The 18,349-nt window shown below is 43.4% G+C and overlaps 1 protein-coding gene across 1 annotated transcript in view; it reads right to left on the bottom strand.

Annotated features, from left to right (window-relative positions):
- The window catches only part of PGGT1B (protein geranylgeranyltransferase type I subunit beta), a 40,900-nt gene that overhangs the window by 9,576 nt on the left and 12,975 nt on the right, over positions 1–18,349 (bottom strand). The window contains exons 3-6 of the mRNA XM_056552398.1: positions 15,166–15,233; positions 13,364–13,515; positions 11,898–12,030; positions 4,290–4,335 (exon numbers count right to left, since the gene is read on the bottom strand). Coding sequence (XP_056408373.1) covers positions 4,290–4,335; positions 11,898–12,030; positions 13,364–13,515; positions 15,166–15,233 — 399 coding nt within the window. The remainder of the gene's footprint in view (positions 1–4,289; positions 4,336–11,897; positions 12,031–13,363; positions 13,516–15,165; positions 15,234–18,349) is intronic.

Genomic DNA, 18,349 nt, shown 5'->3' with positions numbered 1-18,349 from the left:
ATTCCCAATTTTTTTTTATTTGACTATGCTACGGGGCTGTAAAGTTAATGTAGTTCATAATATAGTGTCTGTACCTGTGTGTGACCGTTTTCTCACAATTCTTTCTTTGATTTTCACCCCAATATTTATTTTTAACAGCATACAAAATGACTGTTGTCTCAGATTTTTTCCAGGTTGCAATGCGGCCGAGACCTCACTCACTAGTCAGCTGACGACAGGGAGCCTGTCTGCTTCAATGGGTGGAGGGATCACTTGGTGGGAGAGAGATCAATCTGCACCTAATGTTGCAATCTGCAACTTACAGCTATAGTCACTCTGACTGAAAACCACAGGTCTTTTGAATGGATGCGGCTCATTTATGTTTCAATGGGTGGGGTGGCTGATGTGTGGGAGGGAGAAAAACGGAATTCTGGGATTTGTAGGCAAAAAAGAAAAGTCAAAAAGGAAATACCAGTTCACAAATAGCATAGCCACAGTATTATGGTAATCTCACAACATAGCCATTCAGCCCCAAGACAAGTGCAGATCCTTCCTAAGCATATCCATTACGGTCTGGCAGATACGTACTAAAATCACCTTATGGTAGATTACCCCCTTTAAAAACGCCAGAGAAATTGCGTTTGTTTTTTCTGGCATTTTTGCCTTTGAGTGGAAATTGCATTTTTGACCCCTTTGGCATTTTCTTCAAAATTTGTTGAGTACCGTATATACTCGAGTATAAGCCGACCCGAGTATAAGCCGAGACCCCTAATTTCAACCCAAAATCCCAGGAAAAGTTATTGACTCGAGTATAAGCCTAGGGTGGGAAATACCTCATCCCCCCCTGTCATCATCCAGACCCGTCATTAACATCCTCATCATCCCCTTGTCATCATCCCACACATCCCCCCTTCATCATCCCCTTGTCATCATCCCACACATCCCCTTATCATCCCACACATCCCCCCTTCATCATCCCCTTGTCATCATCCCACACATTCCCTTATCATCCCACACATCCCCCCTTCATCATCCCCTTGTCATCATCCCACACATCCCCCCTTCATCATCCCCTTGTCATCATCCCACACATCCCCTTATCATCCCCTTGTAATCATCCCACACCCCCCCCTTCATCATCCCCACCCCCCTTCATCATCCTCTTCTCATCATTCGCCCTCAGTGGTCTTCAACCTGCGGACCTCCAGAGGTTTCAAAACTACAACTCCCAGCAAGCCCGGGCAGCCATCGTCTGTCCGGGCTTGCTGGGAGTTGTAGTTTTGAAACCTCCGGAGGTCCGCAGGTTGAAGACCACTGCGGCCTTCAACCTGCGGACCTCCAGAGGTTTCAAAACTACAACTCCCAGCAAGCCCGGGCAGCCATCGGCTGTCCGGGCTTGCTGGGAGTTGTAGTTTTGAAACCTCCGGAGGTCCGCAGGTTGAAGACCACTGCGGCCTTCAACATGCGGACCTCCAGAGGTTTCAAAACTACAACTCCCAGCAAGCCCGGGCAGCCATCGGCTGTCCGGGCTTGCTGGGAGTTGTAGTTTTGAAACCTCCGGAGGTCCGCAGGTTGAAGACCACTGCGGCCTTCAACATCATCCAGCCCCCTCTCACCCCCTTTAGTTCTGAGTACTCACCTCCGCTCGGCGCTGGTCCGGTCCTGCAGGGCTGTCCGGTAAGGAGGTGGTCCGGTGAGGAGGTGGTCCGGGCTGCTATCTTCACCGGGGGCGCCTCTTCTCCGCGCTTCCGGCCCGGAATAGAGCCGTTGCCTTAACAACGACGTATCTGCGTCGTTGTCAAGGCAACGTGACTATTCTGAGGCCGGGCCCGAAGCGCTTAGAAGAGGCCTCCCCGGTGAAGATAGCAGCCCGGACCACCTCCTCACCGGACAGCCCTGCAGGACCGGACCAGCGCCGAGCGGAGGTGAGTACTCAGAACTAAAGGGGGTGAGAGGGGGCTGGATGATGTTGAAGGCCGCAGTGGTCTTCAACCTGCGGACCTCCGGAGGTTTCAAAACTACAACTCCCAGCAAGCCCGGACAGCCGATGGCTGCCCGGGCTTGCTGGGAGTTGTAGTTTTGAAACCTCTGGAGGTCCGCAGGTTGAAGACCACTGCGGGTGGGGGAGTTCACTCGAGTATAAGCCGAGGGGGGTGTTTTCAGCACGAAAAATCGTGCTGAAAAACTCGGCCTATACTCGAGTATATACGGTACAAAAAAAAAAATATAAAGGATGCAGTAGGGATGGAAAAAATTGTATTTAAAACAAAATTAATATTTTTTATAACAACATTTTTTATTCATTTTTAAACAGGGATCAATTTATGTGGGCGGGCAGGGAACTAAAAATGTAGCAGACAATAATAGAAATGAAAAAAGCAGCTCTGCATCTCAGGGATGAAAGACGATCACAGCGGTGTCAAGAGTGACACCTGCTGTGATCTGTCCTTAACATGCTTCACCCCTGCATTCCCTATGCACCCCATTACATCACTAAGCTGCTGCTTACCGCATAGGAAAAAAAGGGCAAGTTGCAAGTAAATCCATGGAGCAGTGTGCGCTCCATGTTGGGAACAGTCTCTGCTCCATTGATTTGGATACAACTTGCCCTTTTTTCCTATGCGGTACGCAGCAGCTTAGTGATGTAATGGGGTGCATAGGGAATGCTGGAGTGAAGCATGGAGGCACAGGAGTGTAGTAGATGCACGCTCTATGCCCTGGCAGATGCCCTCAGCACCCTGCAGCTGCAGATCTAGGAGGTGCATAGACATATAGCCCGAGCAGAAAGCATCATATCATGATCAACGTGTGCAGCAGCTCCTTTCTTCCCTCTCTCCATCCTTATCTACTGAGGGGACTCCCAGAGCAAGGCGCGTCCCCGGCGGCAGCATCAGCAACAGTACAGCGCTCACTACCGCGGCAGACCCTTCTCCGTCCATAGAAAGTCAGGATCTGGATGTATCTCCGCTACTGGAGCTTCTCTGCACCTGCAAATCTGGCATCCTACACAGGCTCCGGGCTGGCACAGTCCCCGGCATCCCTTCAAGGTAGACAACAATAAGACTTTGTGCAGGAGACTCTTTCCATTGTGTCTGATGGATTGTGAGAACTTTCAACTCCAGATGTCAGATCCTCCTTGGCTTGTTGGTTGAGTGTGTGTGTGTATAGGCTGTGAGCTCTAGATTGCAGGATCCATTGCATCTCTAGATGTCTTCCACCTCTCTGGTGCTCTGGCACTCCTACTTGGCTGGGAGCTGTAGTACATCGCAACAGGTGTCAGAAGTCACACCCGCTGCGATGTGTCTATTTATGCAGGTTCTACAGCTTCCAGCATGGAGCAGTGTGTGCTCCATGTTGGGAGAAGTAGTACCTGCAGATAAGGACAGATTACAGCAGGTATCACTCCTGACAGCCGCTGTGATCGTCCTATACTATGTATAGATGCGGGACGCTCTTCTCTGTATAACATATGGATGCGGCCTGACGCTCTTCTATGGTCCCCTGCACTGACGTATATATACACACACACCTATTCATTTCATATTTCCCGCAGAGAATTGTGAGTGGCTGGAACCATCTGGCCAATCACAGCTCTCTGCGCGAAATATGAACAGGTGTATACGGCATCTATACATTATATAGAAGGATCACAACGGGTGTCAGAAGTGACACCCGGGGCGATCTGTCTATTAGTACCGGTACTACTACTTCCATCATGGAACAGTCCGTTCCAAGCTGGGAATAGTAGTGCTACCTAAAAAAAAAAAAAGTGAAAAAGTAAAAAATAAAAATAAAAACACTTTATTAAACACATTTTTAAAATACATTACTAATAAAAGTTTAACAAAATAATTTTAAAAAAATATATTTTTACATTTAAATGGCCCCTTTCTAAATTTATATTATTGTCGGCTACATTTTTAGTTTCCTGCCCGCACACAAATTGATCCCTGTTTAAAAATTAATAAAAATTGTTATAAAAAATATAAATTTTGTTATATACAATTTTTTCCATTACTATATTTTTTTATTTTATTTTTTATGGTACCCTACGAAATTTTAATAAAAAAAATAAGAAAAATAATAGATATCTCCATCCTTTTCTTGGATCGCTAAAGTCCAAAAAAGGAATAAAAATTGGCTGCAAAAACGCCAAAGTTAAAACCCACATGGCATTTTTCATGGCATTTTTTCACTCCCATAGACTTCTAAATCGGACATTTCTAGGGACACATCTAGTTCTCATCCAAGACTATGTAAACATTGAAAATTTACACTGGATTAAAAAAAAAAAGATAAAAACCTCTTACCATGAGCTTCTAAGCCGGTTCCTTGTCCCAGTGCATTCTCATATGACTGGAATGAAAATAAAAAAGGTCACGTCATGGATGCACAAAACTTGTTTCCTAGCATATTTTTAAAGGGGTATTCCGGGGTTATACATCTTGGTGCAGCCCCCAACATCCTGTGCTGGGTGGTGCCTCAGAGACGGGGACGTGACATCACGCCACGCCCCTCCATTCATGTCTATGGGAGGGGGCAAGATGACCGTCAAGCCCCCTCACATAAACATGAATGGAGGGGGCGCGGCATGACGTCACTAGGGGTGTGGCTGTTAAGTCATGTCCCCGTCTCAGAGGCAGCACCCGGCACAGAATGCACAGAGATCGTGGGGGTCCCCAGCAGCAGGACCCCTGCGATTATACATCTTATCCCCTATCCTTTGAATAGAGGATAAGATGTATAAACCCGGAATATCCCTTTAATAAAGAGTTTCTATAAAGAACTCATTTCAATGCAACTCAAGAACTCATCCGACTCTATACAAGATTTGGAGTCACAAATCCTATTTGGGTAGTCAATGCCAACACTGCGCACCAACTCATACATCATTTTTGTAACACTGATGTGTGAAGTGCCCGCTATTGAGAAATGTCCCTTATTGGGTAAAAGGCTCAAAAACCTTTCTAAATGTCTGAATACTGTACTATACTCCTTCCAGAGTGTAACTACCTATAAAACATGATAACAATTATTACAGTAGAATCTCAGAGTGTCATTTAATCACCCCTTATCCCCCCAATCATTTCATCCACCCCTTATACGCTGTGCCACCTTATGCCTTGTGCCAAATTATCCCCCTTACCATTTCATTCCCCTTTGTTACCCTCTGTGTAAATTCATCACCCCTCTCTTTATGTAGTGGCAAAGGGGGATAAAGAGGGAATGAAATAGCATGGGGGGGGAATGAAGAGGTAAAAAGGGGGGGGAGGGGAACTTGGAAATCTGGGCCCCTTACTGGGGTATTGGCTGTACCCCCTGACGGCGACCCTGTGTACAAGGTAAGGCTGGCACATAAGCCTGGTTGTCCCCCATTGGGAGTGTTTTGTCCCTTATCGGGAGTGTTTTGTCCCCGATTTGGAGTGTCTCCTATTCGGATGGTGCAAATACATCAAGTCTTATGGGAATCTGCCGGGGAATTAAAAACTGTCCGCTCTTGGTAAGTGTCCCCTAAGGGAGATACCACTGTATTATTGTAAAGTGGGCACATTAGCGCTGCACATAGAAGCTAGGAAGAAGTTACATCCCAGATGTGCTCAATGGGAGACAAGCCCGGAGACACTGCAGGCCATGGCAGCACGTTTAGGCCAAGCAGCCTGCCTACAGTATCAAGAGAACGCGCTGACTAGCATTGCCGTGCTGAAAAACGGTTCCTGGGACACTTCAGGGAAATGGTTGTATCGTTGGCTCCACCATCAAATGAATGCAACTCTGATCTCTTCATATAACTGGAAATAAAGACTTAAAGGGTCCAAACACCATACACCCCACATGACAATCCTGTGAGTAGTACTAGTGTGATGTTCCATCAGGAATGTCTCTTCATGGCATTGCACACATGGTCTCATTGTGTCCGAAACAAAAGCAGGGGCTCATCGCTGTACAGAACAGACCTCCATTCCAGCCATCTTGCACTGCACATTAATAGCCTTTAAGACTGGAGGCATGAGGTCAATGCAAGATCTGTAGCCCAATGTCATGGGAAGCTCCTTCTAATGGTCTGTACTTCTGGTCCTATTGGGTTTCAATCCATGAAAGATCAAATAATTTGTGATTTAGGTTTGCTAAAAATTACCGTATATCAAATGAGGCATTAGTCTATGGTTACCAACTATGTAGGGCTTGAAGCCAAGAAAACAGGTTTTTATCCTGCCCACTTATGTGGTCCAACCTTGGATAGAGTCCAGTAATTGTCAGTCATGTCAGTCACTCTCCGCAAACATGTTTCACGCACTACAGCGCTTTGTCTAGCCCGTACAGGCCAGACGAAGCGCCATAGTGCGTGAAACATGTTGCCGCTCCTATGAAAACCCCCAGCCTCACCTATTCCACCACCAGCTCCCTGTCTACCGGTATCAATGGATTTTCTACATGTCGAATAAAGCTGAGGTGAGTGCATTATCCTCCTATCTTCTACATGACCGACAATTGTTAGAATCCTTTTCTAGATAAGAACCCTCCTTAAAAGGGGTAATCCCGTGGAAAACTTTTTTGTTTTAATCAACTGGTGTCAGAAAGTTAAACAGATTTGTAAATCACTTCTATTAAAAAAATCTTAATCCTTCCAGTACTTTTTAGGGGCTATATACTAAAGAGAAAACCAAAAAAGAAATGCATTTCCTCTGATGTCATGACCCCAGTGCACTCTGCCGACCTCTGCTGTCCATTTTAGGAACTGCCCAGAGCAGCATATGTTTGCTATGGGGATTTTCTCCTGCTCTGGACAGTTCCTAAAATGGTCAGCAGAGAGCACTGTGGTCAGGACATCAGAGGAAATGCATTTCTTTTTTGGATTTCTCTTTAGTATACAGCCCCTAAAAAGTACTGGAAGGATTAATATTTTTTAATACAAGTGATTTACTAATCTGTTTAACTTTCTGGCACCAGTTGATTAAAAAAAAAAAAAAAAAAAAAAAAGTTTTCCACGGGAGTACCCCTTTAACTCCGATATATCATACCTACAGGTAATGTTTTGTAATTGTATATTAAGGTGAATGACTCATCATGCGACAACTAACAAAAAAATCCAAATTAAACAACTGGGAAGAGAAAAGACCTCCAGCAACAGCAAGGTAATAAAGAGTTAACTGTTTCTATGGCTGACATGGTAGGCACAGTAGTACTGTAAAAAAAAAATGTTTTTAAGAAAACTTTTGACATGTCTTTCAAAAGTTTTAACTGGTCAAGGATGATTGGTCAACCTCCTCCCCAATTGCTAGAAAATTGGGGCAGCTGTTCGCTTCACTCCTCCTTGGCTTTCCACGTGACCCGACTCATTGCAGGACATAGTAATATTGTAATTCTATGAAGCCAGTCTCCTGCAATGAGCAACATTCAGCAGTGAGCCAGGGAGTGAAGCGCCCATCTGCCAGCTCCTCCCAGCTATATCTAAAGATTTGCGAGGGTCTCAGCACCTAGAACCCGACCGATCAAAACTTTTTATATGTCAACTAGGGATGCACCGAAATTTTGGCAAATTATTGGCCGAAAATGGCGCCATTGGCATTTTACTGAAAGGAAAAAAAACTTGTTGAAAATGGGGGTAGGCATGGCTTATAGTAGGGGCGTAGCTTGGGCACTAATGGATTCACATGAGGCCAACCCCTGCAGGAGGTGACACCCCATGTATAAGGAGCCTTCTCCCTGTATACTACTGTTTTTTCAGCCTCCTGTGTCCTCCCCTGGGGTGGTGCTCTGTTTTTCATGCAGGACTGGATGGGCAATGTGTACATCCTGTATCTGGGTAAGCTCTGGTACTTACTGGGCACTGTATGGACTATATAAGGCTTGCATGGCACTACTAGAGCACAGCATGCCCTCTTGGGCAGTGTCACTGCATGGCTTTAGCATTGTCTGACACACTGTACAAGTAATTGTCAGACGTATTCTGTGCTAGGGATTATGGCTAGTATGCATGTGTACGTTACAGCCAGTAAGACCGCAGACCTTGCCGGAAGACACAGCGCATTCATAAGAAGATGCTTATCTCCACATAACTAGACCCTGCCTTACTACTAGTAGTGGCTCAGAGCAACAGCGTGGACTATAGTTGTCCAGAAAAGGTTGTGGTTGCCAGATGACATCACCGTACCATGTGACTAGGAGCTGAGCCACTGCGGAAGATTGGAAGAAGTGCTGAGGAGAAAGGAAACATGGAGGAGAGCATTTGCTGCCGGACTCACTGCACAACTACTAGTATACATGCATTCCTTATTCATCTGCACTGCAGGCGGACATTTCTCTCATATCCACACTATATATTATAAGAAGTATATATTTATTCTGCTCTTATATGAATATATAATGGCACCGCACCCACTTCTTTCATGGACTGAAGGTGCAATGAACTGCAGGGCACCTTATACATGACACATGGTTAGTACTGCAGAGCATGCACCCCCCACCCAAGCCTGTGGGGGCACTGTAGCCTCCTCCTTGTATAAACAGTGACATAGGCTTCTTTATTTTTTTCCCCACTCTATCATTCTCCTGGCCTTCTGACTGCTGTCACAATATTTAGTTTTTTTAGTTGATTTGCATCATCTTCTACATATATACTAATGCAATTCATAACCAATTCAATAATCGATCTATTGTTATTTGTAGTCTTATGGACACATTGCTATATTTTGGGAATAGTGCAGGATACAATGGAGCAGTGGTCTCCAAACTGTGACCCTCCAAATGTTGCAAACCTACAACTCCCAGCATGTTAGTTTTCTTCCTGGACTACCCCTTTAATGTGAATGAATATTACGGGACTTGTTGAGTATGCAAAAGTGAAGTTCCTTTTTTTCTTACATGTTTAATCATCTGCATGTCATTTTATTATATATCTGTACTGTGCCACATTGTTCTATGTGCCTTACTTACAATACAGTTCAGTGTAAGATAATTCATATTTTCATACAATAGTAGCCTCATCATTTGCAAACCACACTCCGCTGTATGGAAATCTTTTCACGGAACAATGGGCATCTTTGCAGTTTGCCTTTTTTGTAGTATCTTTTAGTGTTACTGTCATTTAAAAAAAAAAATAAAAATAAAAAAAACTGTTGACATAAGTAGTTCATTAAACCAAAAATGTAGGATGTGCTTGGCCAAAACAGGAACTGAAAATGACATTCCCCACCCATTAATATCTAAAATATCTAGCACTAGTTTTAGGTCACTGCAGAGCCATAGACTGTGTCAGAACACATAAAGGAGACGGTTAGTTGGAGGGTGGAATTTCTTCAATTAACTATTTAACTATAGACCACCTTAGGTGGTCACTAATACCCTAAATGCTCAGCATTTGGAACAAACTGTGGAGACAGCGCTGGGAGCTCGTGATGTTAGAGCCCCGCCCCCTCAATGCAAGTCTATGGGAGGGGGCATGACGGCCATCACACCCCCTCCCATAGACTTGCATTGAGGGGGTGGGGCGTGCCGCCATGAGGGGGCGGGGCTATGACATCACGAGCTCCTGGCTCCAGCGTTCAGAACAGTTTTTTCCAGACACTGAGCAGCGGAGTACCCCTTTAGTGCCTTGAGTTAATATCAGAGTATGTAAGTGAGAGCATCTCTGCGGTAGATGCTACTCATTTAGGGCTGATGCACACAGGAATTAAAATCATAACACAATGCCCCCCTCAACATTTCGCTGCGGCTGTGGCTTTGTTAAGAGGCAAATGGGCAGTGCATGTTGCAAATGCCAACAAGAGGTTCTAAAACCTTCCCTCATGACATCACTAAATTGTCACTCTAATGGAGCTGAATGTTATTGATAGATGCTGTCACGATCACACCCTATCGGTCCAGCTAAGACGCTAGAGAGAGTGTTATGGTGCAAGGGTTAAGGCCACCAGACCTCTGGGTATCCACTACTAGTCCCAGCAAGTCACCAAATTAACCCTTAGATAAACGTGTTTCCACCAGAGCTGCCTTCAGAAAGGTGAGCTCATATATTTAGAGATCAAAGACCAGACCTGATTAATGAAACATTTAACATTTAAAAGGTATCACAGTGCTGACTATATAAAAATACAGAAACAAATGACATACAAGTATAAAAATATATAAAAGAGTTTTGCAAGACAAGTTCAGAAAACAAAAAGATGAAGTTCTTACAGCATGATGATATAGCAGTCCATGAGAGGGAGTTCCAGCTGTTCTTAGGATGGTCTTGTCAGCTTGTGGCACAACCTTGAACACCCTGAGTCTAGCATTGTTAAATATTATATATCTGCCTTTTTGGAGGCAGACTCCATGCCCTCATCCCCTCTGATCCCACCAGGGGGGCATCTCTGTTCCTGGCCCTCTTATCTGGTAGATGATATGATGGAACCAGAGTGCCCCTTACATCCTGCTGCTTCAAAGGGCCTCTGACTTCAAAGGAGATACAAACAAACAGCCAGACCCCCAATAAAATGCAATACACAAAAGGATACACCGTCTGAATGACCTCTCACCCATGTCTTGGATAATACATCACACACAGTTATAATTTATAATACACATATAGGATTTTAATAATCAGGCCTCGGGCCTGACAGATGCATTTAAGAACCTATCCCAAAGCCTCAGAAACATGATAGACAGCTGACCACACCAATCCTGGGTGCTTCTAAACAAACCAACAGAAGAGAGAAGCGTGTCCTCGTTTGATTGATCAATCTTGCCGGAAGAAAAGGTGACGCAGGCTGCACATACTAAGATGCGCTACCTGATAGTGTGCGCATGCGCCAACGTTAAGGGGGGCATTGTGTTATGATTTTAATTCCTGTGTGCATCAGCCCTAAATGAGTAGCATCTACTGCAGAAATGTTCTCACATACTGTGATATTAACTCAAGGCGCTAAGGCGCATCAGCGTACACAGCTACACTCTTGTTCTTTTCAGAGAAGAGGGACAGAATGCACGCAGTATTTTAATCTTGTGTTTATGTCATCTAATAAAGATAAGAGTGCACTTAAAGGGGTTATCCAGGAAAATATAAATATATATTTATATTTACACCTAAAGATCCCCATACACAAGCCTGGAAACGGTTCCTTAGGATCTGGCTAAGGAAACGCGTCGAACCGGAATATATAAAGAGGATCTACCTCGCTCTGTGCAGTAATGATGGCGGGGTGCCGCAGCGGGGATCTTGGGGCTCCCCAGCAGCAGGACCACGACGATCTGACATCTTATCCCCTATCCTTTGGATAGGGGATAAGATGCCAGGGGCAGAGTACCCCTTTAAGTCTGCTGATCACACACGTGTATAAAGGAAATAAGGAAAGACAACTGTTAACCAACTACCACTCATAAACGTGTCCAAAAGGACAGGGCAGAAAAGAACATCTACATGTCTCGAAAGTTCCTGCTCACATGGTAGGTAAACGAATAGCTAACAAAGCAGCAGACCGCCTCCATTGAACATATAACAAAATTTGCATATCAGCAAAACTAAGGATTACTGAGGATCGGCTGGATCGATTTTAATAAGATAAACAGCGTTTTAATCAGGATCACGCATTAGCGTTTTAATCAGGTGATCCTGCTGTCAGATTTCCTTAAAGGCCTCATTCACTCTGGAGAATTTAAGTGGAATCTGGCGGAAAAATTCCACTCAGATCTTGCAGCAGAGTCCCTTTGTTTATTAATGGGAGTCTGCTGCACCGTGCACATGGCAGAATGTCCGTGCCTCCACAGAAAGAACTGACACATCAATTTTTTTCTGCGGAATCGCATTACCGTATATGGTCAAGGTACATTTCTAAGCGGTTCCACTTGGACATTCCTCAATAATAACGCTGTGTGGACATAGCCTTATTCTTACTGTCTCCTACTGAACGTCATGAAATACATGTGAGAATTTTTCTACCTACCATACTTCTTCTAATGTATTCTATTGACTTCTCCATATCCATCCCCGACCAGTCATTGAGCATATAACAGATGCATGATGCACAGTACACAAATCGCATGTCATTCTCGCTTCCCTCAGGGACCGCACAAAAACTGTAGAGAAAAAAAATGGCGTTACTATAGACGTCACACATTCTACAGAATGTCAGCAAACCACACAGGTCTGGCTCTACACACAATCCTCTTATTTGTTTGACAAGGAAAAAAAATAAATAAATAAAAAACATTGATAAGCTATACAGTGATCCCTCAACTTACAATGGCCTCAACATACAATAGTTTCATTCCTTTCTGGACCATTGTAACTTGAAACCAGACTCAACATGCAATGTAAAGACACTCCAGATCTGTGAAATGTGTCAATGGCTGGAAGAACCGACCAATCAGAATGGACATTCACTGGTAAAACACCTGTATTACTGAAGTGTATGCACTGACTGGCTGTCTGGTAGCGCCCCCTACAGTACAGGGAGGTATTACATGTTCTGTACTATTTACCTGTGCCACAGTTAGCTGCTCCTTTGTACATCAGGTAAGGGCGGCTCCATGTTACTTTTTTAGGACATTGTGTGTTCTGTACAGGACCCTAAAGAAGCTCCTGTCCTCTACATAGACAGTGATTACAGCTCCCAGCAGATCTTTATTACTTTTATATGTAAGGATTTGCTTTATCTTTTTTAGTTATCTACTTATTTTTGTTTAATCCTCACTTTTTCCTATTTTTGGAAACCAGTACCAATTACCAGGTTTCCATAGAGTTATGGTTTCAACATAAAATGGTCGTCCTGGAACCAATTAATATTGTAACTTGGGGGACCACTGTACTTTGAAGGGCATTTCAAGGACCTAACTTTCAGATTATATGCCATTTGGGGGGTTGGGCTAGTTTTCATACATTTAAATGTTGTAAAAAGTCCTACATGCAACATCTTGCCAGTAAAACAATATATCTGTGATGGAAGCCAGATGGGCCCTATTATAGAAGACTCCGTTTGGCTCATTGAAATGAATGGGGGTCAGGCCGGATCCGGCACCCGTACACTACAAACGTAGTGTGAACCCACCCTAACAGTCTGCCTCCTTGTTTATATGCTCAGCATATGTACGGTAATTTCCTCACCTACTTGTTTTACAGTCTTATTGCTGGTTTATTCTTTATAAGGGAAGTATGCAGTGACGACTTGGGGACCATATAACAGGACCATGTTTACACAGCAGACACAACTGGAGAACACATTGAGTACAATAGAGGATGGAGGTAAATGATCATAGATATAATGGTTACATAGATAGTAGTTACTGATCATAGATATGTGCTCGAGATTCACTTATTTTTGTACAACAAAGAAGATCCCAGAAAAAGACAAATCTAATTTTTAGTATTCAGCGAAAGTACATATAAATAGCAATAAAAGCGGGAAAATACCTCCCATCAGGAAGCTGGAGAGCACGCAGTCCTGCGAGACACGCTTCTTTATTGACACGACTCAGATCATCACCTAGGATCAGCAAACTAGAGAGAGCAGTGTAGGTCATTGCTATGTGGCCACTGTCATAGGGATGGTAAACTCCGTGACCCTGGGGAATAACATTGCAAGAGAAGTGGTTAGGTAGAAACTATTGTTTACATTTTAATATAATATTTGGGTCATCTTTTTATTTATCTCTGTGTTGTGCCATTTCTCTGTTATTCTTACTAGAAATTATCGCTTAATAGCACACTTTGTATTACCAGTTAGGGGCGTATCTCTACACTGTCTGGCACAGCCAATCTTGTTTGGATAGTACAGCGATCCCTAAACTTACAATAGCCTCAGGTTACAACATTTTCAACATACAATGGTCTATCCTGGGGCATTGTAACTTAAAACCAGACTCAACATACAATGCTACAGACAGTCCAGATCTGTGTAACGGGTCGGTGGCTGGAAGAACAGACCAATCAGAGTGGGCATTTTACTGGTAAAACACCTGTATTACTGAAGTGTATGCACTGACTGGCTGTCTGGTAGCCTCCTACAGTGGTATTACATGTGAAGTAACGGCAGTCACGCCTCTCAATGCAGCTCTATAGGAGAGGCGGAGCGCTCCACTTGGGAATATCCAGCTCACCCATAGAGCTGCAGGGAGGAGGAGTGTTATTTAGAAGGAGGGGCAGAGCCTGTACATGAGATCGCAGGGGGGGGGGGGTCCCAGTGGTAGGACCCTCTGCAATTTGACACTTATGACCTATCCCTAGGATAGGGGATACTTTGTCATATCCCAGAATACTCCTTTAAACAGTTTTCCTTTCCTTTGTCCTTTCCATCATTTTTGACAAGACAGTGCAGCATACAGAACTATTCTTACCGCCAAAATGGCCAAACCTTGACAGATCCCTTTATATATGAATGGTAGGGGGATCCAGCACAGCATTTTAGTAACACTACTGTGAACTGTACCCAACCGAAGACAAAAATGCAAATAAAGTATCTATACACATGATGTTAAAGGAGTACTCCAGTAAAAAAAAAAAAAAAAAAAAGCCATCACCTATCTGCAGGATAGGGGTTACGTTTCGGATTGCAGGAGTCCAACCGATGGGATCCCTCCAATGTCCAGCCCGGCGTCACAGCTTTCCCTAAAAATGATGCATTGTCGACCCAAGAACAAAGTGGTCACCGATATGTCCTCACCATGCATCTTTATAGGAGAGCCAGAAAGGCAATAATTATTTATTTATTAATTTTTTTTAAACTGAGGTGCTCATTTAGAGGGGTTCTCTGCCAAATAAAATAAATCTTATCCCCTATCCAAAGGATAGGGGATAAGATGTCTGATCGTGGGAGTCCCATCGTTGGGGACCCCTGTGATCTCTGGCACGGCACCCCAGTCATCCCTGCATGGATAGAACTTCACTCCTTGCCGGATGACTGGCGACTACAGCCGTCATGCCCCCGCCATTCACGTCTATGGAAGGAGGCGCGACGTCACGAACATGGAAGCCCCAAGCTTCCGTGTTCCGGATGCTGCAGCTGCCAGCCCAGTGAACAAGGCGGTTCCCAGCGGCTGTACCCCTGCGATCTAACATCTTATTCCCTATCCCTAATAACCCTTTAAGGGCACAAGACTTAAACTTTAATTTTACTTGGAAATTCTTGTTTCCTTCCCATTGGACTTTGTCATTGTGTTTTCCATGCTTATGTCCTTATTTCTTCATACAATTATGCTTCTAAAGTATCAACGTACCTTAGATGGATTAAATGGCAACCCCAAACACGATGAACCTCGAAATCCACATCGATCTAGATTGGATTCTAATGACGAAACAAAAACACCAAACTATAAGATTAGAAAGGATTCCGAAATCTAATGCTGAACTTTATCTTTTTGTGTTATACATAAATACAACAGACAGAGGGGATCAGACTTTCTTTTAGGATCTTTAGAGAAATGGAAAACAAAAACTGTAGATGTGCTGGGGAAATTGAGGAATTACACTTGTTACAATAGTCACCTAAAAGTATTATCTTATTACTGGTGTATGAGGAGCCCCAGGTCTGCATCACATTTGTGCTTAACGCTAGCAAAGAGGATGAGAAGGTGGCAGATGTCTAAACTATATGTAAAGTAAACTCCTTATAAACTATATCAGTGTTTTCCATCCAGGGTTCCTCCAGCTGTTGCAAAACTAAAACTCCCAGCATGCCCTGACAGCCAAAGTCCGGGCACGCTGGGATTTGCAGTTTTGCAACAGCTGGAGACACTCTGGTAGGGAAACACTGTCCTTTATACTAAGGCACTCTAGATAAACATTCCCTGCCATAAACACACACACATACATACTTGCTGTTCGGTCACCAGTTTCATGATGGGCAAATTAAATATTATTTGCATATGGGAAGGAAATGCAAAAAGAAATGACAAATAAGATGAGTTGCTATTAATACCATGTCTAAAGAGTAGCAGGACCATGGATTAAATAAGAAAATGTATGACAAGGATATACAGCTCAAAATAAAGTACAGTAATAGAGTACCTGCAGTAAAAAAAAAAAAAAAAAAAGTTAAAATCTGCATTTTTGGGTTAATTTAGATTAACCTCTTACAGTTTTGTCAAGGTGATTTTAGCTCTGTTGCTAAAGCTCCTGAGAGCCCCCTCCACAGACCACAGCTGGGCTGTTTGACTGTGTACACACACACACACACAAGCATTTCCTTTCTCTTAGTTGTCTGGCTAATCACAGCACAGCACCTATTCCCCCTGCTATGATATGACAGTGATGGTGACAACTAACTTAACAGGGTGCACAGTGCTGAGAATGGTTTACAGTATCCTACTATAGATGCCATGTGGTAGGAGAAGGTGGTTACTAATATAATGCCTTCGCAAGGCGCTATGTGAGCAGAGAGGAAAGAGACAGCAGCACAGAAAGGAAGGCGTTACACACAGCACTGAACTACTATGGCTGTAGCTGATAAAAAGGAGGAAGAGACTACATTTTGGAGGCAGCACTGTGTACATACAGTAGTAGTAGTGCCACAAAGGACAGCTGCCAAAAGTTTCCTACCCGGGGCGCCTCCAGCTGTTCAAAACTATAACCGCCAACAAGCCCACACAGCCTTTGGCTCTCCAGGCATGACGGGAGTTGTAGTTTAGAAACAGCTGGAGGCGTATTAGTTGGGAAACATTGGCCAATAGCTTTACAGGTGATTAAAGGGAAGCCTTTACGTTTCAGAGACAGTGTGACTCCTCTAGAGAAGGCAGACTGGCCCAGCTTGCATGCATACAGTCGAGGCTCACTTATTCTCTCCTGCACAAAGCAGTAGTGTGTTCCGTAGTGGTCTCTCTTACTACAGATGGACTGAGCCCAACAACACGCAGATGCAGAAAAGTGAGACATGGAAAATACTTTATAGCTTTTTTTCTGTGGTAAGGAGTCATTTTTAGTAAGAGTGGTGTGTATATATGTGTGTGTGTGACCGTGACCATTTAAATATGCTATGTCCACTGTTTGGGAGGAATCCCAAAATTGGGTATGCCTGCATAATGACCCACATTAGGCCTTGAGAGATTTCACATCATCTTTTTGCTCTTAGGCAAACCTATATACATGGTGGAGTTATTACAATTTACTCAATTCTGTGTGACCATACAAAAAGATAGATAGATCTATTATTTATCATTGATCAAGATCCATTCAATCAGTGTGGTTTTCAATCAGGGTGCCTCCAGCTGTTGCATTAGTTGCAGATTGATATCTCTCCCACCAAGTGATTCCTCCACCCATTGAAGCAGACAGGCTCCCTGTCATCAGCTGACTAATGAGTCAGGTCTCGGTCACATTGCAAGCTGGGAAAAATCCGAGACAACAATCATTTTGTATGCTGGTAAAAATAAATATTAGAGTGAAAATCACAGAAGAATTGTGAGAAAACCGTCACACACAGGTACAGACACTATATTATGAACTACACTAACTTTACAGCCCCTGTAGCATAGTCAACTAAAAGAAAATCCTTGAATATCCCTTTAATGAACCGCCTGCATTTTAAAGGAAAATGGTTATCTGTTCACCCACACTAAACCCAATACACTACACTGGGTGAACAGGAGACCAATTAGGGGTTAATGGGTTAATTACATACCTGCTCAATATGAATATTCATTGTTGCGGGTCATACAAGAGCTGCGTCGACTGAGCGCTCACGTGACCCGCGACAATGAATATTCAAATTGAGCTGGCAGGCCGGCCTCCACACGCAATTCACTGAAGATGGATGACGATCTTCGGAGGGACAGATCTCCGGAGTGCAGGTATGTATTTCGCCCATTAACCCCTCATCGGTCTCTTGCTCACCCACACTATAAATCTAGTGTGGGTGGACAGATGACCGTTTTCCTTTAAAGGGGTAATCCATTGGAAATGTTTTATTTTTTTTTTTTTTTTAAATCACCTAGTGCTAAAAAGTTTAAACAGATTTGTAAATTACTTCTATTTAAAAATCTTAATCCTTCCAGTACTTATCAGCTGCTGTATGTTCCAGAGGAATTTCTTTTCTTTTTGAATTTCCTTTCTGTCTGACCACAGTGCTCTCTACTGACACCTCTGTCCATTTTACGAACTGTCCAGAGTACAAGCAAATCCTCATGGCAAACCTCTCCTGCTCTGGACAGTTCCTAAAATGGACAGAGGTGTCAGCAGAGAGCACTGTGGTCAGACAGAAAGGAAATTCGAAAAGAAAAAAAACTTCCTCTGTAGTATACAGCAGCAGCAGATTTTTTAATAGAAGTAATTTACAAATCCGTTTAACTTTCTGGCATTAGTTGATTTAAAAAAAAAGAAAAAAAAAGAAAAAAAAAAAAAAAGGAGTATTTAAAAAGGATATAAAAACATTTTTTTTACATTAATATATATATATATATATATCTT

This window comes from Hyla sarda, chromosome 1 (assembly GCF_029499605.1).
Source record: "Hyla sarda isolate aHylSar1 chromosome 1, aHylSar1.hap1, whole genome shotgun sequence".
NCBI classification, from domain to species: Eukaryota; Metazoa; Chordata; class Amphibia; order Anura; family Hylidae; genus Hyla; species Hyla sarda.
This window is presented reverse-complemented; position numbering and strand designations above follow the sequence as displayed.